We start from the raw sequence: 24,596 nt of genomic DNA, 5'->3' as shown, positions 1-24,596 counted from the left end.
GTATACCCCCTCATGTTAATACTGTTTATCTCTAGGTTGCAGCTTTATGGTTTACTTCCTCCCTTTTCTTCTGCATTTTGCTCTTTTCACTGTTAGTTTTACAATCGTAAAAATAAATCGTACTTAAAATCACAACAGTCCCCTCTAAACTCCTACGAGAAGCTGTAATGGCCAAAACGACTATATTGCACAGAAGAGGTAACTCCGGTTGACGGAGGCCCGAGGATTCTGGTCCATGAGCTTGCTGTCCCCTCCCCATCGGAGGCCCGCCCTGGACTGGCAGGACCCTCCTCCCCGCCGTCCCCAGAAGACCCTGCACAAACTTCTGGGAAGTGGAGGCCAGGGAACCGCAAATAGCCAAGGGCCAGGCGCGGCATGTGGATGAGGGGAGGGCTCCTGCAGCCCATAGGGCGCCGGGAGACCAAAGGGATGGTGTGGCTCACACCTCCAAGACTCTGACCGGAAAGCTGAGATCGCGCGGGATCTCGCAACCGCGCGACCCCGCAGCCTTCCCGCCAAACTAACATCCAATCAGGATGAGCCACACTCCACGAGTCACGCATCCACCAATCAGAAGAGGGATACTGGGGCCCGGCCCACCCTGCGAAGCAGCGAGCCAATGGGCATTGTGGCCGGTGACTGTGAGTCTTGCAAGTGAGCGCGCGGAGCAGGGGCAGTTGGACTGCGGCAGCGGCGGTTGCGGTCGGACCCTCGGCGGAGCTCACCATGGTATGGCCTGGGGGAAGGCCGGCTGGCTGGGCGGAGAGGTGCGTCCCCCACGGCTGGGACAAAGCCTCCAAGGCCGGCCGAGGAGCCGCCTGTGGGCCTCTGTATCGCCTGGGTAGGAGCCGAGGCTGAGATGGAGGAACGGCGAAACTCCAACTCAGCCCCGGAACGGATGCCGGCCAAGGCAGCTGGCATCTGGCCCAGGGCTGGGGGGAAGCGGAGGGCTGCGGGTTGGAGCGCAAGGAACCTGGTCAGACACCAAGGTTGTGAGAATGGGGCTCAATCTTGATTAAGCTTCAAGTAACTAGGCAGAAGGGAAATGCAGTCTACCGGGCGCGTCCCTGGCCGAGGCCTTGCTGCCCGCGCGTTGCTCCCAGCCGCGGTTTGTAAATGGAGAGAACAGGGCATGGTCTCCGATCACAGATTGCTCCAGCGCTATGGGACCTAGCAAAGTGAATGGCGAATTGTATTGGAGTAAGGCAGAACAAACAGCCTGCTTTCAAAAGGGCTGCCCAGGAGTTCCCGTCCTGGCGCAGTGGTTAACGAATCCGACTAGGAACCATGAGGTTGCTGGTTCGGTCCCTGTCCTTGCTCAGTAGGTTAAGGATCCGGCGTTGCCGTGAGCTGTGGTGTAGGTTGCAGACACGGCTCGGATCCCGTGTTGCTGTGGCTGTAGTGTAGGCCGATGGCTACAGCTCCGATTCGACCCCTAGCCTGGGAACCTCCATATGCCGCAGGAGCGGCCCAAGAAATGGCAAAAAGACAAAAAAAGGCGGGGGGCTGCCCAGGATGCTGATGGGTCCCTCCTCTGGAGGACCAAGTTCTGCTCACCAGAGGTCATTCTGGAATGGAATGCTTCTTTTTGTCTTGATGTGGGATGATTGATATATTATGTGGCCCTCTGATGCTGAGATTTGGTGTTTATATAATAGAAAACAGGACCTCAGGTTCTTAGAACTGTAAGCTAAAATTTAGACTGGGATGGCTTCCAAGTTTTAAAATAACCTAGTTATTGCATAGTAGCAAACACTTAGGTTCTGGGGCTAACTCTAGTCACTGTCATCTAGGGTGCTTAAGAGCAAGCGGTTTTCACAGGGTCACATAAGCTGCCTGAAAAATAAGGCTTAAGAAAGCCCTAGACACTCTGAAGCACATCAAAGGATTAACTTATGTTCTGCATGCCAGAAGTGACAACAGCCCCACAGACGGGGGCCTCACACATATGTTCTGGTCCCCAGCGCGAGTGCATCTCTATCCACGTGGGGCAGGCAGGGGTTCAGATCGGCAATGCCTGCTGGGAGCTGTACTGCCTTGAACATGGAATTCAGCCCGATGGTCAGATGCCCAGTGACAAAACCATCGGCGGTGGGGACGACTCGTTCAACACGTTCTTCAGTGAGACTGGGGCCGGCAAGCACGTGCCCAGAGCCGTGTTTGTGGACCTGGAGCCCACCGTGGTTGGTAGGTGCTCGGCCCACTGGGCGGCTCTGCTGGGGGATGGGAGAGCCTCGAGAGCCCATGTAAGCTCCTTTGGGTCCCTCTGTGGAGAGGACGGACGCATGTGTGCTTGCCCGGGGCCACGTTGGCCGAGCAACTGAAAGGTCAGTGCTTGAAATGTGGGGCTCAGGTTCCTAATTTAGGGAAATCTATACAGAAAAAAGCTGCTTTGCCAGCTGTAAGACAGGCTGCCCAAGACACCACCCCACCCCGGGCGGTCAGGGGGTCATGTGCACCCCGCCTACAGGTGGTTGTGCAGGCCCCCCCTGCTCTGTGTGCTCTGGGCTGGTGCAGGAGAGTTTGGCCTGAGTCTCGGACTTAGAAAGGTGAGTAGAGCACCTTGGCTAGGTTGCTGAGAGTAGAAGCCCAAGGTAGTTCCCAAGGGGAGCTGCAAAGAGAGAGCAGCTTTCCTGGCCACCCGGGGGGATGACAGAATCTCTACGGCTGGCAGAAGCCACAGCCTTGTCTCGTGTGTCAGGGACCTTTCAGCGATGCCCTGGACGGAGCATGGCATGTGCAGAACCGCCTGTGTGTGGGCGGGAGAGCGTGTCCCTCCTTTGGGGTCCAGTCAGGCTCTACCTTCCCGGGGCCGTAAACGGCAGATGAGGCATGCGGATCACATGGAGGCCTCCCTGGGAGATGCTGTCGGGCTCCAAGGAGCGGCCGTGCCCGAGAGAACTGGACGGGCCTGGCCTGTCTGTCCTGGTGAGTCTGCAGTCACCCTCAAGAGCGTGGCCCGCATGTCCTTTGCAGATGAAGTGCGCACGGGGACCTACAGGCAGCTCTTCCACCCGGAGCAGCTGATCACCGGGAAGGAAGACGCAGCCAACAATTACGCCAGAGGCCACTACACCATCGGCAAGGAGATTGTCGACCTGGTGCTGGATCGGATCCGCAAACTGGTAGGAAGGGCCCTGGCAAGGCTTCCCGGACGGGAGGGCAGGCCTGCCTGGGATGTTTTCCCTCCCCGTCTCTTGGCAGCACCACGAGGCCCGCCAGGCCCTTCCTTCGCAGTGTGGCTGGGGCACGTCCCTGCGTCTGACCTCTAAGGGTGACTTGTGCTCCCTGTGGACACCGTGAACCCGAGTCAGCTTGCGGGGGCAAGGAGGGCGCCTGGCCGTGGCCTGGGCGGGTGTGGACCCACGGCCTCTGCTCTCCCGCAGGCGGACCTGTGCACGGGGCTGCAGGGCTTCCTCATCTTCCACAGCTTTGGGGGCGGCACCGGCTCGGGCTTCGCATCTCTGCTCATGGAGCGGCTCTCGGTGGACTACGGCAAGAAGTCCAAGCTGGAGTTCGCCATTTACCCGGCCCCCCAGGTCTCCACGGCCGTGGTGGAGCCCTACAACTCCATCCTGACCACGCACACGACCCTGGAGCACTCGGACTGCGCCTTCATGGTGGACAACGAGGCCATCTACGACATCTGTCGGCGCAACCTGGACATCGAGCGGCCCACCTACACCAACCTCAATCGTCTGATCGGGCAGATCGTGTCCTCCATCACAGCCTCCCTGCGCTTCGACGGGGCCCTCAACGTGGACCTGACGGAGTTCCAGACCAACCTGGTCCCCTACCCCCGCATCCACTTCCCCCTGGCCACCTACGCCCCGGTCATCTCGGCCGAGAAGGCCTACCACGAGCAGCTGTCTGTGGCCGAGATCACCAACGCCTGCTTCGAGCCGGCCAACCAGATGGTCAAGTGTGACCCTCGCCACGGCAAGTACATGGCCTGCTGCATGCTGTACAGGGGAGACGTGGTCCCCAAAGACGTCAACGCGGCCATCGCCACCATCAAGACCAAGCGCACCATCCAGTTTGTGGACTGGTGCCCGACTGGGTTCAAGGTAGGCTGGGCAGCAGCGAACGTTCACCTTTAACCCCGGGGGCAGACCCTGGGATGGAGTGCTGCCCCCTTGCAGATGGCCCCCTGTTCCAGGGCAGTTACACTGCAGGGAGAAACAATTTTAATAATCTGCTAGGTGCTTCAATCTTCCCCAAGTACTGTATATACCCGTACTTCTTACAACCACCCTGTACTACCCATGGGGTAATAGACTAAAATACTTGACATTATAGAGACTGAGACAGCTTTTAGTATCTGACAGCCTCGGGGACAAGGAATAACACAGGGAACTTTCAGAGACCTCTGGCTGCAGGCCTGTCTGTCCACATTTCTCCATTGCTTCCTCAAGAAGCTTGTCATGGTCTGTGCTCATCATTTTGAGGGTTAGAAATCATGGTTTTTAGATTTTTACATGACTTCAGTCACTGGTTGTCACTACATATTAGTTGACACTTATTTTTCTATAAACAATTTTAAATTCCTTAACCAGTGTATACTATGTGGGCAAAGGATGGTTCACTGCTGTTTCTCCAAACCAGCCTGGGAACACTGCCTCACACCCAGAAGCACGGTCATTTTAGGTGGCAACTCAGCTGTATTTAGCGTCACAATGAACCTGTGTTTGGAAGTCAAATAACAGAAGGTCCCACTTTAGATCTATTGTGATTACCAGGCTAAAAGCCTCTCACCATGCCTGCAGTGGTTTACTTTGTGCCCTGGTTTTTGATAAAAGTCCTTGTTCACAACTGATTGAAGACTGACAGAGTGACTCACAGAAAAGGGTAAAATCTCTAACAAATTTCACTGACCTGGAAATGTTCATTAAACCTTTTGTAACAGGTTTGCAGACCTTAGAGTTATACGTGGGGGTTGAAATCCTCCACTCACCATGATCTCTGGAAGGCAAGGACATCCATAGAGGTTTCAGCTGGGCAGCACCATGGTGAGGTGTAGTGTCCTGTACCGATTCCCCTCCTCACTGGCTGAATTCCTGAGCCAGGCGAAGATTGGTCTGTGGAAAGGTACAGGTCACAGCTTTGTCCATAGAAGCTCCTTCTTTTTTCTTTTTTTTTTCTTTTTTCTTTTGAGGGCCACACCCATGGCATATGGAGGTTTCCAGGCTAGGGGTCAACTCGGAGCTATAGCTGCTGGCCTGTGCCAGAGCCACAGCAACATGGGATCTGAGCTGTGTCTGTGACCTACACCACAGCTCATGGCAGTGCTGGATCCTTGACCCACTGAAGCGAGTTCAGGGATCAAACCCGCAACTTCAAGATTCCTAGTCAGATTTGTTTTTGCTGCGCCACAACAGAAACTCCCATAGAAGCTTCTGAATCTTAGAAGATGGTTCTGCCCCAGATGGACTGTGTTGAACTCTCATGGCTTCCAGTCCTTTTTGTTAGTCTGTGACTTCACCATTTTTTCAGGGGTATACTATTTCCAAGGAGTCTTTTCTGTGTTTAAGTTATTTCATTATAAAAAGGCAAGTATGGTGCAAAATATTAAAATGGTCCAAAAAGCTGGTGAAAAGCTGAAGTCCTCTTCCCTTTCAGAGCTTTGTCCTTCAAGAGATACTCTGTGCGTATTCACATCATGCTTCTTGGTAGTGATCTTGACAGCAAGAGGCCAGCAACACAGGCAAAGAAAATACACTCTTTTCATGTAGGTGACAGACTTGACTCATCGCACACAGGTAGCCAAAGGGAAAAGCAAGGTGGCAGCCATCCTGTTTGGAAGGGCTGGCCAGCCTGGTCTTAGAGCTGGGGGGTAGGGGGCACCCCTTGATCAGATCAGAACCCCCTGTACATGCCCCCTGCTCCCAGTTCCTCTGGAGAAGAGCTGCGTCAAGCTGGTGCTGGCTGCCAGCTGCTCCTTAGGTCAGGGCCAGCCATCTGTCCGCACTCTACCAGTTGTTTGTCCTCCAGCATGGTATCTCCCAGCTTTGGTTGTTACTCTGTAAGTATTTTGAAGTATAAACACTCAGGTAGAATTCAACTTGCTCTGCTTTCTACCAAGTATACAATACACCTTGGACATATTTACAGGCCAGGGCAGGTTCTTCATTCCTTTTCATCATGGTACCGTGTTTTACTGTAGAGATGTGTGATAACTTGTTCCCCAGGAAGGACATGTTTCCAGTTTTGCCATTTCAAACAGTACCCTAAACTAAATACATAAAAATCTCTATACATGTAGCTTTTGCTCTTATGTGGGTAAATCCAAAACGTGACAGTATTGGGTCAAAGAATATTAAATGTTGTCAGATACTGCCAAAAAAGAAAGTACCAATTCCCATGGGGCCTTGTTTTAAAAAACAAGGTACCATTTTTCACGCCACAGTATAAACGTCTCCATCTGTTCCCCTTCTCTGGCAGGTGGGCATCAACTACCAGCCCCCCACGGTGGTCCCAGGGGGAGACCTGGCCAAGGTGCAGCGGGCCGTGTGCATGCTGAGCAACACCACGGCCATCGCCGAGGCCTGGGCCCGCCTGGACCACAAGTTCGACCTCATGTACGCCAAGCGTGCCTTCGTGCACTGGTACGTGGGGGAAGGCATGGAGGAGGGCGAGTTCTCGGAGGCCCGGGAGGACCTGGCGGCTCTGGAGAAAGATTACGAAGAGGTGGGCGTGGACTCGGTGGAAGCGGAGGCCGAGGAGGGGGAGGAGTACTGAGCGGGAGGGCGAGGCGGCCCCCCTTCACCCTGCTCTGTAACGTTCCAGATGTGTTTACCTATTAAAGTTTCTGTATTGAGTGTCGTCTGCTCCTGTGTTGCTCTTCGGCCAAGTTCCCCGACCAGATACTTGCCTTTTCCGAGCGAATTCCTAGGGAAAAATCATGTTTCCTCCCAAAGAGAAAAAATGAGGCACCTCAGTTGCTGTATTACTTCCAGAATAAGAGTATAAGGCCAGTGGGGAAATCGGGGAAAATGTTTTAAGTTTAAACACTCCGGATCCTTCGCGCCCTTCCTCCGGGACCGGAAGCGGTCCGGGTCACAGTCGCGGGACCACAGCGTTCACCCTCCTCGCCCCGTCCTCTGGAGGAGCTGCCCCAGAGCCTCCCTCCCGTCCACAAGGGGCACCTCTCATCAGAGGCATGCGTGCCCGCCCAGCCAGGGCTCCGCATCGCACGACCAGCCCGTTCTTGTCAGAGTCGTTTCGGTCCTGCGCGCGGCGCCCCGCAGGCCGACCACTTCCGGGGCCCGCTCCGCCCCTCAGCGAGCGCCGCGCGCTTCCGGGTCTCTATGGTACCGACTTCCGCCGCGAGCCACATCTCGCGAGACTTCGGCGGCGCAGCAATGGCGAGACCGTAAGTGCCGCTGACGGGAGACGGGAGAGTGGGTTGGGAAGGGCCTCTGACGAGATCGGGCCGGTGTGGACGCGCCAGGACGGGGCCGCCTGGAGCAGGGTGGCGGCTAGGGGCGCGAGGCTTGTCCGGGCCCAGATAGCAGCCCGCAACCGAGTTCCTGCCTCTTCTCCAGATGCCGCGTCACTGCTCCGCCGCCGGCTGCTGCACGCGGGACACGCGAGAGACGCGCAACCGCGGCATCTCCTTCCACAGGTCAGCGCGCGTGCGCGCTGGCGCCGAAAGGGTCACGTGTTCATTAGTCTGTCCTGCCCACCTGAGGAGCCTTCACTGCGCACGCGCTTCGGCGGGTCCGGCGAGGCTTGAGTTAGAGGCTGATGGTGGGCGGAGCTGCGGTGGAGAGGGAACTAGCTGCTGTCAGAGGCACCCTGGTGCAGAGCCAGTCGCTTTACGTTTTGAGGCCTCAGCTTCCTAGTCTGTGTGCCCACAGGGTCCGGGGGCAGCATGAGTCAGGCCGGCCCTTCCCATCCGGTGTGTCGCCGGCGGCCCAGCTCTGACAGGCTTGTTGCCCTACAGGCTTCCCAAGAAGGACAACCCGAGGCGAGGCTTGTGGCTGGCCAACTGCCAGCGGCTGGACCCCAGCGGCCAGGGCTTGTGGGACCCAGCATCCGAGTACATCTACTTCTGCTCCAAACACTTCGAGGAGAACTGCTTTGAACTGGTGGGAATCAGGTGAGCCTCCTGCTGACACCAGGGCAGGCCGCCCTGGTTCTTCCCAGCTCAGAATCTCAATTTCCTCTCCGGACGGAAGCAGTTAGAGACACACACACCCCGGGTATCACTGTGCCAGAGGGTGCTCCTGGAGCCCAGGCACGCCAGCAAAGGCACAAACATAGCCGCTCCTTTCAGGGGGTCAGCCCAGTTCTGGTGGGGCCTTTCCAGTCACCTTAATTCTCAGGAGGCTCTCATGGAGGAGATGGGGTACCTCTTAACTTGGCATCCCCCAAACTAGCTGTTTGCAGTGTGCCTCCCACCTGCCCCAGTGCTAGCCCAGGATCCTGTTCAGGGGCTGGGGGGCTGCAGGCTCCGCACCCTGCAGGTCAGCCTGGGGTGCAGGCCCTCTTCTCTACTTCAGACTGCTTTCCCCTACAGTGGGTACCACAGGCTGAAGGAGGGAGCAGTCCCCACAATATTTGAGTCTTTCTCCAAGTTGCGCCGAACAGCCAAGACCAAGGGGCACAGTTACCCACCCGGCCCCCCTGATGTCAGCCGGCTTCGGCGATGCAGGAAGCGGTAAGCGCTGCGCTGGGGGATGTCCCACTTCACGTCTGAGGGACTGGGCTTTCGGATGGAGCCTTGCTGGACAGGGCTCTGAGCCTATGGTTCAGGGATGGGGGTTAGGTGGGCTGGTGAAATGAGGTCACTGAGCCCTGAGCCTGGCCTGTCCCTTGCTCTGTCTCCCTGTAGCTGCTCTGAGGGCCGAGGGCCCACGACTCCGTTTTCTCCACCTCCACCTGCTGATGTCACCTGCTTTCCTGTGGAAGAGGCCTCCGCACCTGCTGCTCTGTCTGCTTCCCCTACTGGGAGGCTGGAGCCTGGCCTCAGCAGCCCGTTCTCAGACCTCCTGGGGCCCCTGGGTGCCCAGGCTGATGAAGCAGGCTGCAGCACCCAGCCCTCCCCCGAGCGGGAGCCCGAGCGGCAGCCGTCCCCTCTGGAGCCTCGGCCTGTGTCACCCTCAGCCTACATGTTGCGCCTCCCTCCTCCTGCTGGAGCCTACATCCAGAATGAGCACAGCTACCAGGTGGGCAGTGCCCTGCTCTGGAAGCGGCGGGCTGAGGCTGCCCTTGATGCCCTGGACAAGGCCCAGCGCCAACTGCAGGCCTGCAAGCGGCGGGAGCAACGGCTGAGGCTACGGCTGACCAAGCTGCAGCAGGAGCGGGCACGGGAGAAGCGGGCACAGGCAGATGCCCGCCAGACTCTGAAGGAGCATGTGCACGACTTTGCCATGCAGCTAAGCAGCAGCATGGCCTGAGTGAGGAGCTGCCCATCAGGGTTCCTGCCTCTTCCTCCTTCAGGATCTGCCTAGAGAGGGACCTGACTTGAGCTGTGTCTGACCTGCCAGATGCCATAATAAAGCGGTTTCTAGGAGTTCCCATTGTGCCTCAGTAGGTTAAGAACGTGACTAATATCTGTGAGGATGTGGGTTTGATTCCTGGTCTTACTCAGTGGGTTAAGGATCCAGTGTTGCCACAAGCTGCACTGAAGATAGCAGATGCAGCTCGGATCTAGTGGTGCCATGGCTATGGCATAGGCCCCAGCTACAGCTCCAATCCCTGGGAACTTCCATTTGACACAGTATGTCCCTTAAAAAAAAAAAAAAGTGGATTCTAGAAAGAAGCCCTGTTCTCTGCCTCTGCTGGGGGTGGGGCCCCCTCCCTCCCCTGAGGTCTGCTTCCCCCCAGACTGGCTGTAGCCTGGAGGGCTCAGACCCTGGAGGCCAAGCTCTTGGCTGTGGAGAGCAGAGCCCAGTTCTTGGCAACCCCTCCCCAAGCAGCTCCTTGTTCTACAACATTCTCTGAGGGACAGGGTGGTGTGCATAGAGGTCGGGGGCAATGCTGGGCAACCTTCACTTGACACTAAGCCTTGATTTACCCAGCTGGCCTTTTTGGAAACAGTCATAAAATCCAGGCCAGATTTACTTCGTTTTCAAGAAAACAACAGACTTCCATCCCCAGACCCAATGTCCTTGGCAGTCAAACATGGCAGAGTGTCTGTGCCCCAGCTGCTGCTCAGCCCCCACTCAGCACAGGCCTGCTTCATCTGCAAAATGGACAAGATTACTGATCTCAGGCTGCTGTGCCTGGCAAGCAGGGAGGGCCCCACAACCACCTTTCTGGTCCCTGAAGATATGGGATGAGGCATGGAGACCAAAGGGCCATGCACGTGGGCCAGTCCTGGCTCAACCTGTCATCTTCCTTCAGTCCAACTGGACCATGGAAGGCCTCTTGGCTCCTGTAACCATCAGCTCAGAGTGTGAGGACTTAACTTGGCACATGACATCTCCCTGCTGGGCCTCAGCCACAAAGGTCCCAAGAGCATAGCTGAATCCTTTTAAGTCCTGGAAATGGGCCTGCAGGGATGTGAAATTTGCTGCCTGGGGCCCTCAGAGTCCAATTTCATTTATTCACTTCATGCCCGGGAGAGGCAGATGCAGAGCAGGATCACAGGCAGGTCTCGAGGCGTCTCCTAGCGTGCTGGTGGCCTGCAGGTAACTCCCCTTGCCCTAGAATGTCCACCTGCATCTGGCACCTGGGGCTCCTCAAGGCCTGAGGTATGGCAGGTGCCCCAATAAGATGAGGCACAGCCAAAGGCAGGAAACTAAGGCGCTGACCATTTTCCCTGAAGTGGCTTCCTGGCAGCCAGGACAGAAGGGTTCTTACTCCCAGAGGGGAGACAGAATCGTACCTTCTCCACTGGAGTGGACTTCACCTTCCATTGGGACAAGGAAGGACTCTGCCTATCCTTAGTTTCCCAGCTCAGGAGCAGAGGAGCCAGGAGAGCTGGCTGTGGGCCCCAGGCCTCTTGGGTGGGGGGTGGGGAGAGGCCAGAGGCTGGCCTGCGCTCCGCCCATCCCTCCCACCCCTAGGAGACTGGAGCACCTCAGTGAGGGTGGGGAGCTGCTGGCAGGCTGATCCCAGACCATCAGGCTGCAGCTCCAGGAGGACCTAGGCCTAGAGCCCACCAGTGGGGACTGCGCGGCAAGGTGTAATGTGTCAGTAGCACTGCTGTGGTTTTAATGGAAGCGAGCCTGTGACAATAAAGACTTAGTGAGGGACAGGCAGGGACCTGGGGGCACCTCCTCTGACTTCACCCTGGCATGCCTAGAGCCATGCTGCACACTCAGGCAGGTGGGACCCCAGAGCCCTTATCTGTGCGGCCTGTCCAGAGTGCCTGACCTTGCAGGCCGGGGGCTAGCCTTGGGGCCCTTCAGGCCCATAATTCATCTACAGTCAGACTCCCTGCCATTAGTGCTGCCCAGGCACAAGTTCTGGGTGGCAGGAAGGGCCTTACAGCAACCCCAAGGGTCAGGGGTGCAGTATGGCCCCCACATTAAAAGGGTATTGGCAACAGGGCCCAGTGGCTGGATGCACAAGTACCTGCCGACAGTAGGGCCCAAAGCCAGCTCCCTGGCAGGTTTGTCTTCCCCACTGGGCCCAGCCCAGGACCTCTGCCTCCCCCCCCCCACCAAGAGAGGGTGCCAGCCAAGGTGCTGCTTCTCTGTCTGCTTCCTGTGGGACCTCTGTCCTCAGCCGTGAAGTGGGGCACTTGGTGCCCTCCATGTCCCCTCAACTCCCTTTGGAGGCCCTGGGCACCTGGCCCCTCTGCCACAGGCCTGAGCGTGGCCAGCACAGTCTACAGTGAGGCAGGGCAGGGTTGCACTGTGGGGCCCTCATATGTCAGCGCCCAGCTCTGCACACTGCTTGTCAGAGATGTGGGAGGCCAGAGAGTCGATGATGTCTAGCAGCAGCTGCTGGCTCAACGTGCGCAGCGAGGGCAGCTTGGAGACCTGTGGAGGCAACCAAAGACCAGAGGATGGAGGTGGAATCTTGCCAGGGCTGGGGGGCTATGGAGTCTTCTAGGGGCTTGACCAATGCAGAGCTCGGGCTGGCTCCGAGGATGGGGTGGAATGGCCATTGGATGGGCAGTTCTGTCTGGTGATTCCCCAGGGCCCGCCGTGGCATGAGGCTCCCTCCCACCTGGCCACAGCCATGCCGAGGGGAGCGTGTCCTGGAGATGGGTGGGCGGCACAGGTGGGAGGGCCCTGACCTTGGTGAACTGGTGCACGATGATGTGGAGGCAATGCCGCTTCATGTCAAGTGCCTGCGTCTTGTCCGCTGCCTCTAGGATCTGAAACGGCAGGTTCCCTGAGACGTTGCCCACCCCTCAACCCCCCATCCTTGCAAATGCAGGAGGTCCCTGCCAGATGGTCTACCTGTAGCACGTTCTGCACCGTTACATTCATTTCCAGGTTCTGCTTGCAGTACGCCTGCAGCCGGTTGTTGTAGAAGCCGTAGTAGTAGGGTGCTGCAAACAGGTAGCTGGGGGCTGGTTAAGGAGCTGCCAGCCAAAGGTGCCCTCCCCCAGGACAGACTCCCTGAGCCACAGCCGCCAACTCCTGCCTGCTCAGACGGGGTCAGGGGCACACATCCAGGGCTCCATCCTGCAGGGACACTGCCCTGCTCTCTCCACAGCCTCTGAAACACTCCAATTCCAAGGCCCTGATCAAGATCCAGAGAAAACTGAGGTTCCTCTCCGAGAAAAGGACCCATGTGCATGCCTCACAGAACCCTAAAGGGCACCTTCACCCCCATGTTCAGACCCCCACAGAAGTGACATGGCCAGGAGTCACTCCACACAGAGCCGTGACTGACCCCTCCTCTGAGCCCACCTGCCCCTCCCGGGTGCACACCCCCCTGTGCCCATGGAGGATTGCTCCAGAGAACCCAGGACACGGAGCCGTGCCAGGAATGCCTGGGAGCTCCAAGGCAAGGATGCAGCGAGTCCTCAGGCGGCATGTTGACTTCACCATAGTAGATGTAGCGCAGCATAGACTCGAAGGCCTGCCTGCTGGGTACCATCTCCCCGATGGAGATGTTCACCTGGCCGTCCTCAGGCATGAAGGACCGGAACATGGCCTCGAAGTAGCTGCAGATAATGGGCCCTGCCCTCAGCAAGGCACTGGCACCTTGCCAGCCCACCCACCTGCCCACCACACCCTACCCACCTGGAACGGGCAGCCAGGATGGCCTTGTGGGCTGGCCGTGGGTGCCCGTCCAGCAGGAGTGTGATGTCACAGAACTCTGCGCCCGCACCCTCCAGGTATGCTTTCATGTCCTGGATCAGAGATGTGCCTGGGGGTGTGGAGGGACCCTGAGCAGGCACCCCCCAACCCCCAGCCATCCCTGAGCCAGAGGGTGGCCTGATTCAGGGCTGGGGACCCCAGGGCACCTCCTCCTGCACATCTGCCCATGATGACCCTCCAAACAACCTCCCCCAGGCAGAGGCCCCACCAGGCCCTATTCTCCTCAGCCCCAAACACACTCCTAGGCCTGGCCACCCCCCGCCCCAGAGTCCAACCTTCTTCCAGACTCAGCTCACGGGGCCCTCCCCTCACCCTGCACTGGAGCCCTTAGCTTGGCACGCCCCGGGCACTCTCCCTGTGTCACCTGGAGCCAGTAGCCAGGGGCAGCACAGGCCCAGGCCAGGGGTTGAAGGAGTCTCTGAGGCCCCTTCCCGAGCTGGGCGGGGACAGGATAGGGAGGTGCCAAGCATCTGAGGCTGCGCTCACCCCTCACCAGGCCGCCCCAGATGTGGGCACACCTAGAAGAGAAGCTGAGCAACTAATCATGGGACCCTCAGCTCGTTGCTCACTGCAGACCCTTGGACCTGGCATTGTGTTCAGGGCAGCACTCGCTGGAGAGGGCCCATGTTCCCCCCACCCACCCACTCTCCCAAGTGGGCCCAGGGGTTGCCACCTCAGCACTCAGCCCACCACCATGCCTGAACCTGGGCTGCCTGTGGTCGGGCCCCAGGCCCCAGGGACAGGGACAGGGACAGGGTGAGTTTCCTACCAATGTCCACAGGCTGGTCTGAGGGGGCACGGGGAGGCGGCTGCTGTTTCCGCCGCACGATCTCCACGATCAGAGGGGACGAGAGGTGCTCAAACTCCTTCATCATGATCACCTGGTTGAAGTGGGACTCCTTCACCACGAAGTTCAGGCAGTGCTCCTGGACAGACAGGCACCGGGTGTGGGGTCAGGCCTTGCCCAGGGCAGCATGGTTGCGTGGGGTGGGGCAGGGCAGGGTGGGCTCCCCACAACCCCGCACCTTGAGCTGCCCCAGCTGTAGCCGGGCGGCGCTCTCACACACAACCAGCACGTTCTGCAGGTCCACGGAGGCCTCGATGTACTGGCGGCACAGCTGCTCCAGGCGGCGCAGCTGGAAACTCAGTGCCAGCTTGTACACGTCCATGATGAGCAGCACATCCTCCACATGGCCTGCGCCCAAGAGCCCCCTGAGCCTCAGTGACACCCAGGCCACCCCAGTCCTGTTCCTGCACCACCCCCAGCGCAGCCAACCTTTCCGCGGGTACTTGATCTTGTCGGTGTAGAGAAACTGCATGAGCACCTCAAAAGGCTGGGCCTCGGCCTCACGGATGGCCACGCGCAGCAGCGGTGGCCGGGCCCCACCGGCAGCCCCAGCGGGGCTCTCCCTGGGCACCAGTGCCGCCTCCTCCTCCAGCTTCTGCAGGGAGAGGAAGGGGTGCTCAGAGATACCCCTGGGAGCCGCTGCCCAGGCAGGAAAGGGACAGGGAGGGGGCAGGGAAGGGAGCAAGGGTGGGCAGGGAGGAGTCAGTAGCCCTTACCTGGGTCAGCCACTCCCGTGCCTGCACAATTTTCCTGCGGAGCCAGCGGCTACGCGCTGTGACAATGGCCACGTGGCCCTGCACGCATTCTTCCTTCTGCAGAAAGATACCCTGGTGAAGGGCGAGGGACCCTCACCCTGGGGGCAGGGCTGTCAGCAGGCACAGAATGGCACCCACCTCGCCCAGCACAAACTCCACGTCGCAGAACTGGCGGCTCTCCCACAGCCGCCCGTAGTCCTCGTGCAGCGTGCACTTGGGGTAACAGGAGAACTGCAGGCAGAGACCCCCGCTGCTGGCCAGCTCTGCCCTCCCCCCAGCTCAGCTCAGCCCCCCACTGGATCCTGGGAGCCCCACCCTGCACTCAGGTTCCTCAAACTGCCTTCTGCCTCAAGCCCTCCATCCAGGCAGCCAGACTCTTGAGAGGCAGCAGTCCCACCAGAAAAGCCCCACCCGGTCGGGCCCCACCTGGAACCGGTACATCTCCCCACTGCGGATGTTGTTGTCCACGGTGCCCCCAAAGATGTACATGGCGTCCGAGATCACAGCAGCTGCATGGAAGAGCCTTCCGCTGGGCAGCTGGGGGAATAGGACAGGTAGGCAGGAGGGGACAGGGCAGGGTGGCGTCTCCAACAGGGGTGCTATCTGAGGCCTAGCATTGGCCGGGCTGAGAGCAAGGTCAGTACCAGTGGCCTGGAAGAAGGGGCCAGAGGTCCGGACCCCAGGGACAGCCACAGTGGGAGAAGTAGGGCCTGTGTGGGCCAGCAGGCAGGACAGGTTCTGTGGACTCCCAGGGTGGACAGCAGGTGCTGGATGTCACGTGCTGCCCCCATGTCACCTGGCCAGTGAGGTGTGGGCTCCTGGCCTCACCTCAACATTCTGTGTGACCCCTAAGCCTTGCCCTCCACATCATAGGACAAGCTTCAGGGAGTAAGGAGTAGTGACAGGAGCGCCGGCTCTCACCTCTGAGGCTGGCAGGGTTGGCTGCCTGGCGGTGGTGCTGCCAAAGTCCAGGCCAAACACATCCCGGGACTTCTTGCAGGCACCCCGCTCCTCAGAGCCCAGGGCAGGTGCCTCCTCAGATGCAGATGCTCGCTCTGGCGTCTCAGCCCCACCGACCTGGTGGGGAGGCACGTGGGCGCATGGCCGCTGAACCAGGGCCAGGCAGGTGGCCAAAGACCACTGCTGTCCCCCGTGCTGTACATGCCCAAGGTGGGGACGTGTGCTGTGTGGACAGGGTGGGGGAGGAGCCATGGGATGAGGGCACTCCCAGCACAGCTGGGATGGGAGCTGGCTGTGGTCCAGGTGTGCATCCCAGGAGGACCTCCCAAGCATGGCACACACACACCAGGCAGTGGCGTGTTAGCTGTGGGCAGCAAGATGGAGAGTGGGCCAGAAGGACATGTGCCAGGAGGATGCAGGTGGGGTCGGGCCAGGGCGGGAGTCCCAGCCTGGCTTCCGCTGGCTTAGACACTGGCCCTACCCACCTGTAGACTGGCAGCACCCACCTCACTGTCTGAGCTGGGCTGGATGACCTCCCAGGTCTGGAAATCCACGTCATAGCAGTGCAGCTCATTGGGGAGCGTGTTGTCAGCTGCGCCCCCGAACACGTAGAGGTGGCGGTCAAAGGCCACCATGGTGTGCCCATAGCGCCGCTGCGGCGGTGGCGGGGAGCCCCGGAGCAGGTGCTCGGTGGGGATGCGGGTCCACCTGTGATGGGTGTCCACACCACACATGAACCATGGATGGGGTGGGGGCTCCTGCTCCCCACAGCCTCCACCCAGGTCTGACCCCACTGTGGGCCCGTGCACAACTACCCTGTGACCCTCACCCCATTTCACTCTGGCACCAGTTCTGCCTGGCTCCATGCAGCCCACTGTGGGTCCTGTCCTCACCCCCAGCCAGGGCAGGCAGCAGTAGCAGGGCCAGGGGCTGGCATCTGACCAGAGACACAAATGCTGGAAGCAGGGCCTATCTGTCCTCACAGTGGGACAAAGGCAAGGCTGCCCAGGCCCCTGGATGCCTGGCTCTACTGCCCCTGAGGGGCCCAGGGGGCCTGCAGCCCAGGCTGCACAAGGGCCTGTGACAGCCCTGCTCAAGGGGGCAGCTCCAGGCACTGGTGTGGGATACTGGCCAGGGCTGCCACCAAGGCACTCACGTCTTGTCCTTGAACTCAAACTGGAAGAGGTTGTTGGTTATCTTGGCCCCACTCTGCCCCGAGAAGACAAACATCCTGTCGCGGCACACAGCTGCAGGGAAGTTGCAGCAGGAGGGTGGGATCTCGCCGCTCTGGGCCACCTGTGGGGGAGGCCGCTCAGCAACTGCTACTTTTATTCCATAAATGTCTGTGAATGAGGCTTCACGGACCGATCAACTCAGCCCTGCCTGAAACGGCCCAGCTTTGAATAGCAGAGAGGCCGGGGCGCTTGGAGAGACCACCTGGTAGGACACTGATGGCATGTGCCACCCCCCACCCCCACACCCACCTGTGTTCAAGGAAGGGTGGCTCATCCCCAAACCACATTAGCACGAGTCTGTAGTCACTGTGGGAACAAAGCAGCCCCGCCCCTCACCCTCACCTCCTCCCAGCACGTGAGCTCCCGGTCTTGGAGGCCGATGGTCCACATATCATTCAACCTGCATTAGGACAGAGGGTCAGGACCCCACAGCTGGGCTGGCAGGCAGGGTGGGCCTGGGCCCAGCCAGGAGGATGGCGCCAAGAGGACAAAGCACCACTGGGGATGCTGACCAGGGGGCCATGGAGAAGCCACGGGCTGGGGGCTGCACCAAATTCCCGCAGCCCAGGCCCCTGGGTAGCACATATGGAATAAGTGGCTTCATTTACAACGTGGAGGGCGGCAGAGTGGCTGCTGAAGCTCTGGGGAGCAAGCTTGTGCTATTTTTGTAATCAGAAAAATGCAGCACAGCCAATTTTTCTCCAACGAGGAAAAGGCCTATGACACAGGCAGGAGCCCTCTGTTGCCTCCATGGGGATGGGCCTGGGCCCTCAGGGTCACTGCTTACTGCAGGCTGAAGTCTTCTCTCCCCAGACATTCAAGGGGCCACCACCCAGACCCCTGGCTCTGAAGGCACCCAGGGATTTGGAGGTGGCCCATCCTCGGCCAACTACAGATGGGGAGAGGAGGCACCACCCCCTAAGCCACCCAGGGACCTCCAGTGCCAGAACTTCTGGTCTCTGTGAGGGTCCGGTGGGAGCCCTACCCCGTGGCCTTCATCCTGCCTAACTTCCTGTCCCCCCCACCACAACTTGTCTGCACATCCACCCTTCTGAGAAACCCCCAGCTCAAGTGCCCCCTCCACTCTGTGCCTCAGTGCACTTCCGGACTGCCACCTACCTGGCGTTGCCGTCATAGCCGGCAAAGATCCACAGCTTGTCACTGTACACTGTGGCACCATGGGCAGACCTAGCAACTGGCAGCCTGGGTATGAGAAGGGAGTGAGCAGTGAGGCCATCCCGTGTAGACCAGAGCTTTATGGCCCCATAAGGACAGGGCTGGGGCCAGAGCCCCATGAGTCCCACCAGGCCCCAGGGCTGCCATGTCCACATCTGCTAACATGGGCTCTGGGGACACCAGATGGGCCCCTGGGGATAAGGGAGGGGACTCTGGCTGGACTACTGGGAATAAAGTACAGCAGCAAAGGCTGTGCTCTTGAGGCCAGGGCAGCTGGGAGAGGAGTCATATACCCAAGGGCACAGAGCCCCTCCCAGCTCCCACCCAGTGTCAAGGGTGCACAGGGAAAATAGGGCCAGAGAAGCACCCAACAGCAGTAGGTCAGGTCCCTGTACTCTGGGAGGAGGGAATCTAAGAGCTGGGGAGGTGAAGACAAGAGGGGTTGGGAGTCCACACCAACTGCCAGCTCTGGTCGCTATGCGCCCCAGGCCTCGGGTCTCCATCTGCAGAGGCCAATCCAGGCCCTCAGCCCCAGGACCCAGCGCCCACCTGCACAGCCCCAAAGGTCTCAGCAAAATCTCTCACCGTCCTTCAATCTTCCACTCCGTCCACTGGCCTGTTGCAAACTTGTATTCAAAGAGGTCATTTTTATTCTTCAGGTTAGAATTGGAATAAATGTCCCCAGTGTAGCCCCCTGTAAAGACAGTGACAGGCTGTCACACCCAAAGGCAGCAATTTCATCTTAAAACCCAGGAGATTGTGGCAGGATCTGGCCTCAGTTAAAATGTACCCTGGGAACCCCTCCAACCCTGAGAAGCCCACCCCTGCTCAGGCTCTGGGGAGAGATGACCAGAACCCCTGGAGCCTTGCCCCGGGTGTGTGTTCTGGGGGCAGCCACCAGCCAGGCCACAGAAGCAGACAGTTCCACCCTCAGGAGATCAGGATGGTTAGGGAAAGGCCCTGATGCAGCACAGGAGTTCAGAGGACGAGGGAAATGCTGGGGTGTGAAGAGGCTGGCCAAGACCAGCACATGACCAAGTCTTGATGGGAAGGCAGTGTGGGCCAGGAGGGGGGCCACTCACCAAAGACGAACATGCTGCTGCCGTAGACCACGGCCGAGTGGTGGTAGCGGGGGGCAGGGGGTGTCCCGGTGGTGAAGGCCCTGGGGGGACAAGGGGCAGTGGGTGTCAGTACGGGACAGGCTCCATCACCCCTAAACTTCTTTTTCCTTTTTTTTTTTTAATAGCCGCACCCATGGCATATGGAAGTTCCCGAGCCAAGGTTCGAATCTGAGCTGCAGCTGCAGAAACACAAAATTCTTTAACCCACTGCACCGGGCTAGGTCACACCCATGCCTCCGCAGCAGCTACCTGACCTGAGCCACTGCAGTCAGGTTCTTAACCCACTGAACCATAGCTGGAAGTCCTTCTTTTGTACTTTGAAGGTAATGTCTATCTCATTATAGAAACTTAAAACATTGCTAATAAGAAAAAAAAAATAGCACTAAAATTTACATATAAGCCCTTTGCCAGAAACCACCATCCACATCTTGAAGGCTCTGGCCCACACTTTTCCCACACATTTTTATGCATCACAGTAATTTTAATGGAATCATGTGATAGATATTTTGGAACCTGCTTTGTCAACCTAACAGTAGAATGCGACGAGGTCTCATCAACACCCAAATTCCCACAGCTGCACTGTATTCTGCAGCACAGGTGACCCACAGGTTTTATTGATCAAATTAAACACCCATTTATTACTGCTTTCCCAGGCCTGCTCTTTTTCAGAGTTTTATAGTTAGGCAATTTTTTAAAAAATGTATTTTAGGGAAGTTCCCAGGCTAGGGGTCCAATTGGAGCTACAGCTGCCAGCCTACACCACAGCCACAGCTACGCTGGATCCAAGTCACGTCTGCAACCTATACCACAGCTCATGACAACACTGGATCCCCAACCCACTGAACGAGGCCAGGGATTGAACCCGTATCCTCATGGATGCTAGTCAGATTCATTTCTGCTGTACCACAATGGGAACTCCTAGTTAACCAGCTGTCAACAAAGATTTATAAAGTCTTGAGAGTCTTTAAGTTAATCTGTAATTCTTGGCCATATTTTAAAATTAAGCATGAGAGAAACAACACATCATCTTCCACGGCAATCCCAGGGCCACCTGGGTGTCTGGGCAGAAGATGGGCATTAGGTGGGGAGAGGGGTGGTCATGCCACCTCCAGGTTCGGCAGCTGTGGGTCTTGGACCCAGACATCCTCCTCTGACAATGGGGGACAGTGAGACACCACCCCAGAGGGCTGCCCCAGAGCTGCTGTAGCACCTGGGGCCAAGGGGCTCCTGCACAAGTAGAAGGCACAGCTCAGGAGGAAGCCTGGCATCTCCTAATCCTGGGATCCTCCTCTGTCAGGAGGGGGCTGGACTGGAACAGGCGGGCACTAATGTGTGGTGTTCAGAGAGGGGAGGTATCTTGCCCAAGGCTACACAGCTGGGGAGGGAAGCGAGCTCTCCTGGCAGAGGATGGGCCCCACCAGGCTGGGAGCTGCCACTGCCAGCCCCTGGGCAGCATGCACCCTGCAGCTGCAGACTCCACCCTGGAAGGACCTGCCAACCCGTGGCCCCTGGGAGATGGGGCTGGTGACTGAAGGCTCTCCTGAGGCAGAATCTCCTGGGTCAGATATATCCCTTTAGGTATCAGGATTCAGAACAACCAGTCTCAGCTGGGGACTGGAAAAGAGAGCCAAGCGATGAGGAATCACTCAGGCGTTCTGGGCGGGGTGTCCCATGCATGGGCTGGGCCTCGGTCATCTCCTTGAAGTTCCTCTTGTTTTCCACCAAGGGGACTTGGCTGGCAGCCAGACCCCCGCACGGTGCTCTGAAGTCTGGAGAAGAGCAGGGCTGGGTGCCGGGGTACCCACCTGCACCAGGAGCAGTCCTTCACGTCGAAGCGAAGAAGGTCATTGAGCATTGTCTTCCTACAAGACAGCAAGGGACCCAGGACATGGACTCAGCAGCCCGCAGGAGAAGACAACTTTTTTTTTTTTTTTTTGCCTTTTCTAGGGCTGCTCCTGTGGCATATGGAGGGTCCCAGGCTAGGGGTCTAATCGGAGCTGTAGCCGCCAGCCTACGCCACAGCCACAGCAACATGGGATCCAAGCCGCATCTGCGACCTACACCACAGCTCACGGCAACGCCGGATCCCTAACCCACTGAGCAAGGCCAGGGATCGAACCCACAACCTCATGGTTCCTAGTTGAATTCGTTAACCACTGTGCCACAACGGGAACTCCAGAGGAGGCAGCTCTTTGAGGGACTCAGCCAGGGCCAAGCAACGCTGATGCCCAAAGAGGTGACCCCAGGGGAAGCTCCCCAGCTGGTGTGGCACCCTGGGCTGCCATGTGGGCGGGACCAGCTGCCCTAGGGTCAGGACCACGCACGATCCCTGGTACCATATGCCTCTCCCCAGCTCCAGAATCCCCCCATACTCCCACTCTTATGCCTCAGAGCCCCTTCTCCAAGGCTGTGCCAACAGTGCCACACAATGCAAAGGCTTGCTCACATGTCAGGGAGCCCCTTCCCTTCTCTCTAGCTCCCTGCCTCCTCTTTACTGCAAGGCTAAGGGAATAGCTGTGTTAAAGATACAATAAAGCAGAGAGCAATCCACAAGCCAGCATTACACTTAACAAGACCCACCTGTTAGACCGAGCCCTTATCAGTAAGAGGGAAGCAGGGCGTGGACCCAAGAGCCCAGCACACCTACCCACCGGGCCACCTCACCTCCAAGAAATGGCCTGGAAGGTCAAAGGGCCTGTGTGAGACCAGAGCCAGGCAGTGGGGCTGTGATTTAGCCCCCCTTTCCTCTCCGATCTGCATCCCCTCCAGCTGTATCAGGTCATCTTTCTTTGTACCTAGTCAGTCTTTACAAAGTTGCATTAGAATGAGACAAATTTGTATCCTGTTTCTTTTTTTTGTTTTGTTTTTTTGTTTTTTTGTCTTTTTTGTTGTTGTTGTTGCTATTTCTTGGGCCGCTCCCGCGGCATATGGAGGTTCCCAGGCTAGGGGTCGAATCGGAGCTGTAGCCGCCGGCCTACACCACAGCCACACCAATGTGGAATCCGAGCACCATCTGTGACCTACACCACAGCTCACAACAATGCCGGATCCTTTTTTTTGGCTTTTTGCCTTTTCTAGGGCCACTCCCCTGGCATATAGAGGTTCCCAGGCTAGGGAGTCTAATCAGAGCTGCAACCGCCAGCCACAGCCACAGCCACAGCAACGCGGGATCTGAGCCGCATCTGCGACCTACACCACAGCTCACAGCAACGCTGGATCCTTAGCCCACTGAGTAGGCCAGGGATTGAACGCGCAACCTCATGGTTCTTAGTCAGATTTGTTAACCACTGAGCCATGACAGGAACTCCAGCAATGCCGGATCCTTAACCCACTGCACAAGGCCAGGGATCGAACCTGCAACCTCATGGATACTAACTGGGTTTGTTACTGCTGGGAACTGTTCATGGGCTGAGATATACTTCCAGGAAAGTTATTTCCAGAATTTACAGCAACATGGAGAAACCCTTACAAAAGTGAAAATGGCAGGAATAAACAAATCTGTATCCTCCAAACCTCAACTGCCATGTGAGCTCGTGGCCCAGAGAGAAGTTACAGGTAAGGTGTTTCTTTCAAGCTGATGTCCACTCACTGAGAGCGAGAGGGACATATCTGTGTACTGGGTGTGTGCTACCACACAGAGGCTGTGCTGAGGAACCGCATGGATTGGGATGCTAAGGGCTTAGCTAACATCTGGAAAGACAGCAGTGAAGCTGCAGAGGCCCAGTGCGAGCTACCCTGCTTCTCCCTCCCCAATCCAGATTCACTCACCCGTTGTCTCCACCAAATACATAGATGGCATCTTTATAGGCCACCACTGTGTGTTTGCTGCGCCTGGAAAGAGAGAGGGAGGTGGTGGTGAGGCCAGGACCCTCCTGAGGGGTCACCCAAAGAATGAGACTCGGCACTGGGGCTGCCAAAGAATTCAGATGACACCTCTCAACTGCCAAGATCGATGGAGACCCCAATATTCCAGCAGTATTCTAAAGGACTCTGCATGTGGGGACTCCTGACACTCCCAACCCACTGCAGAGCACCTGGAACCCCATCTGGAGACCCACAGACACAATGTAACTCTAATACTCTGCCCTGGGCCACCCCACTCGGAGACTCCCTCGGGAGCCCCTCCCTTGCCCTGGACACGGACCTGGACCCACCTCACCCAACACACACCAGGTCTCGCCCCAGGAAACCACAGCCCAGCCTGGCCCAGGGGCCTGCCTGGGACCTCCTCAGACACCCCCCAGGACCCCCGCGCCCCGCCTACCGGGCCCCCACGAACTCGTCGCAGGGCGGGAGGCGCCGCCAACGATGCACTGTCTCAAAGGGCCCGAAGTTGAGCGTCAGGTACTCGACACTGTCCGAGCAGCTGTGGTCAAAGTCCACACTCGGGGCCACTTTGGACCGAGCTCCACCGGCCAGGGCCCCGGCCCCGATCGGGGCCCCCGAGCCACCGGGCCCAGCCATGCCGGGTCCACGCCCGATGGGCCACCGGGTCCGCTGGACGTGAGGCCACCGCCCCGGGCTGCTTCGAGAGACTACATTTCCCGGCGAGCCTTGGGCCGACGTCGCCGCACTGCCGGCCGCCCGCTTTTCCGGGAGAGCCTCACCGACCCAGTGGCTTGGCAGGCCGGATTGTGCGGCGAGCGCATAGACTTCCGGGAAGAGCTTCCCGCGGAGGTCGGGCGTGCGGTTCCCCCTCCAGCGAGCGCGGCGCCCTGGCCACAACCCCTCCCGGCCCGCACTTCCCCGGCGCGGCTCCCAGCATGCCCTGTGCGCATGGCTCGGTTTCGATCGTCCGCCGCGCCCGGGATCCCGGACGGAGGGTTCCGGGCTCGCAGTGGCCTCCGCGGGCCGCCCCACCATCCCCTTCTTGCTCTGTCCCTGGCCCGGCCCCCGCATCTCCCCATGGCGTTCTTTTTGGCTGGGAGACTGCGTGCACAGAGGCTCTGGATTCTCGGTCCTACTCTGGCAGAGCTTCAGCTGCTTCACCTACGAAATGGGCATTCAGGAAGCTCAGGCTGGGTCCGTCTCCGGACTCATTGCTCGAACCTTAATGGGCAAACACCCCCAACTGCTAAGCGCGAGTTCCCACTGTCCTCTGAAGAAGCATTCCCTGTCTCGGGCTTTATGCATGTGCTTTCCCTCTGCTTGGAGTGCCATTTCTTCAAAATCCAGATCCAAGACATGGGGCAGAATCAGTTGCTATCTCCTCTGGGCCAAAATTCCTTGGTGAAACACTGGGTGTTCTGTGGTCTCTGGTCATGCCTGTC

The 24,596-nt window shown here is 58.3% G+C and overlaps 4 protein-coding genes across 7 annotated transcripts in view; 2 read left to right on the top strand and 2 right to left on the bottom strand.

Moving 5' to 3' along the window:
* The window catches only part of P2RX6 (purinergic receptor P2X 6), a 37,661-nt gene extending 32,604 nt beyond the window's left edge, over positions 1–5,057 (bottom strand). For both annotated transcript variants that reach the window (XM_021074042.1, XM_021074045.1), the window contains exon 1: positions 4,955–5,057. In XM_021074042.1, coding sequence (XP_020929701.1) covers positions 4,955–4,957 — 3 coding nt within the window. In that variant the 5' untranslated portion in view covers positions 4,958–5,057. The remainder of the gene's footprint in view (positions 1–4,954) is intronic.
* On the top strand, positions 144–6,818 carry LOC100510930 (tubulin alpha-3 chain). 2 transcript variants are annotated; one of them, XM_003133000.5, is made up of 5 exons: positions 144–729; positions 1,965–2,187; positions 2,977–3,125; positions 3,387–4,067; positions 6,442–6,818. In XM_003133000.5, the coding sequence occupies exons 1-5, from the start codon at positions 727–729 to the stop codon at positions 6,736–6,738; spliced, it is 1,353 nt and encodes a 450-aa protein (XP_003133048.1). In that variant the 5' UTR covers positions 144–726; the 3' UTR covers positions 6,739–6,818. The 2 variants fall into 2 exon arrangements, with proteins under 2 accessions (XP_003133048.1, XP_020929709.1); XM_021074050.1 differs by lacking the exon at positions 144–729 and having other exon boundaries at positions 1,832–2,187.
* THAP7 (THAP domain containing 7) lies at positions 7,155–9,521 on the top strand. Of its 2 annotated transcripts, XM_003132998.4 has the most exons (5): positions 7,155–7,372; positions 7,545–7,624; positions 7,946–8,101; positions 8,522–8,662; positions 8,837–9,521. In XM_003132998.4, exons 1-5 carry the CDS (start codon positions 7,160–7,162, stop codon positions 9,399–9,401), a joined length of 1,155 nt encoding a protein of 384 aa, XP_003133046.2. In that variant the 5' UTR covers positions 7,155–7,159; the 3' UTR covers positions 9,402–9,521. The 2 variants fall into 2 exon arrangements, with proteins under 2 accessions (XP_003133046.2, XP_013838650.1); XM_013983196.2 differs by lacking the exon at positions 8,522–8,662.
* LZTR1 (leucine zipper like transcription regulator 1) lies at positions 10,536–24,520 on the bottom strand. Its single transcript, XM_003132997.4, has 21 exons — positions 23,591–24,520; positions 23,095–23,157; positions 21,132–21,188; positions 19,288–19,367; positions 18,791–18,899; positions 18,149–18,232; positions 17,372–17,429; positions 16,951–17,090; positions 16,301–16,502; positions 15,756–15,911; positions 15,261–15,371; positions 14,973–15,065; positions 14,796–14,891; positions 14,509–14,674; positions 14,258–14,427; positions 14,002–14,158; positions 13,155–13,281; positions 12,926–13,075; positions 12,363–12,468; positions 12,197–12,277; positions 10,536–11,936 (listed from the first exon to the last, which is right to left on the bottom strand). The coding sequence occupies exons 1-21, from the start codon at positions 24,223–24,225 to the stop codon at positions 11,820–11,822; spliced, it is 2,958 nt and encodes a 985-aa protein (XP_003133045.2). The 5' UTR covers positions 24,226–24,520; the 3' UTR covers positions 10,536–11,819.

Source organism: Sus scrofa, chromosome 14 (genome assembly GCF_000003025.6).
Source record: "Sus scrofa isolate TJ Tabasco breed Duroc chromosome 14, Sscrofa11.1, whole genome shotgun sequence".
In the NCBI taxonomy this organism is placed as follows: Eukaryota; Metazoa; Chordata; class Mammalia; order Artiodactyla; family Suidae; genus Sus; species Sus scrofa.
Note: the sequence above shows the minus strand (reverse complement) of the source record. Positions and strands in the feature narration are given on the sequence as shown.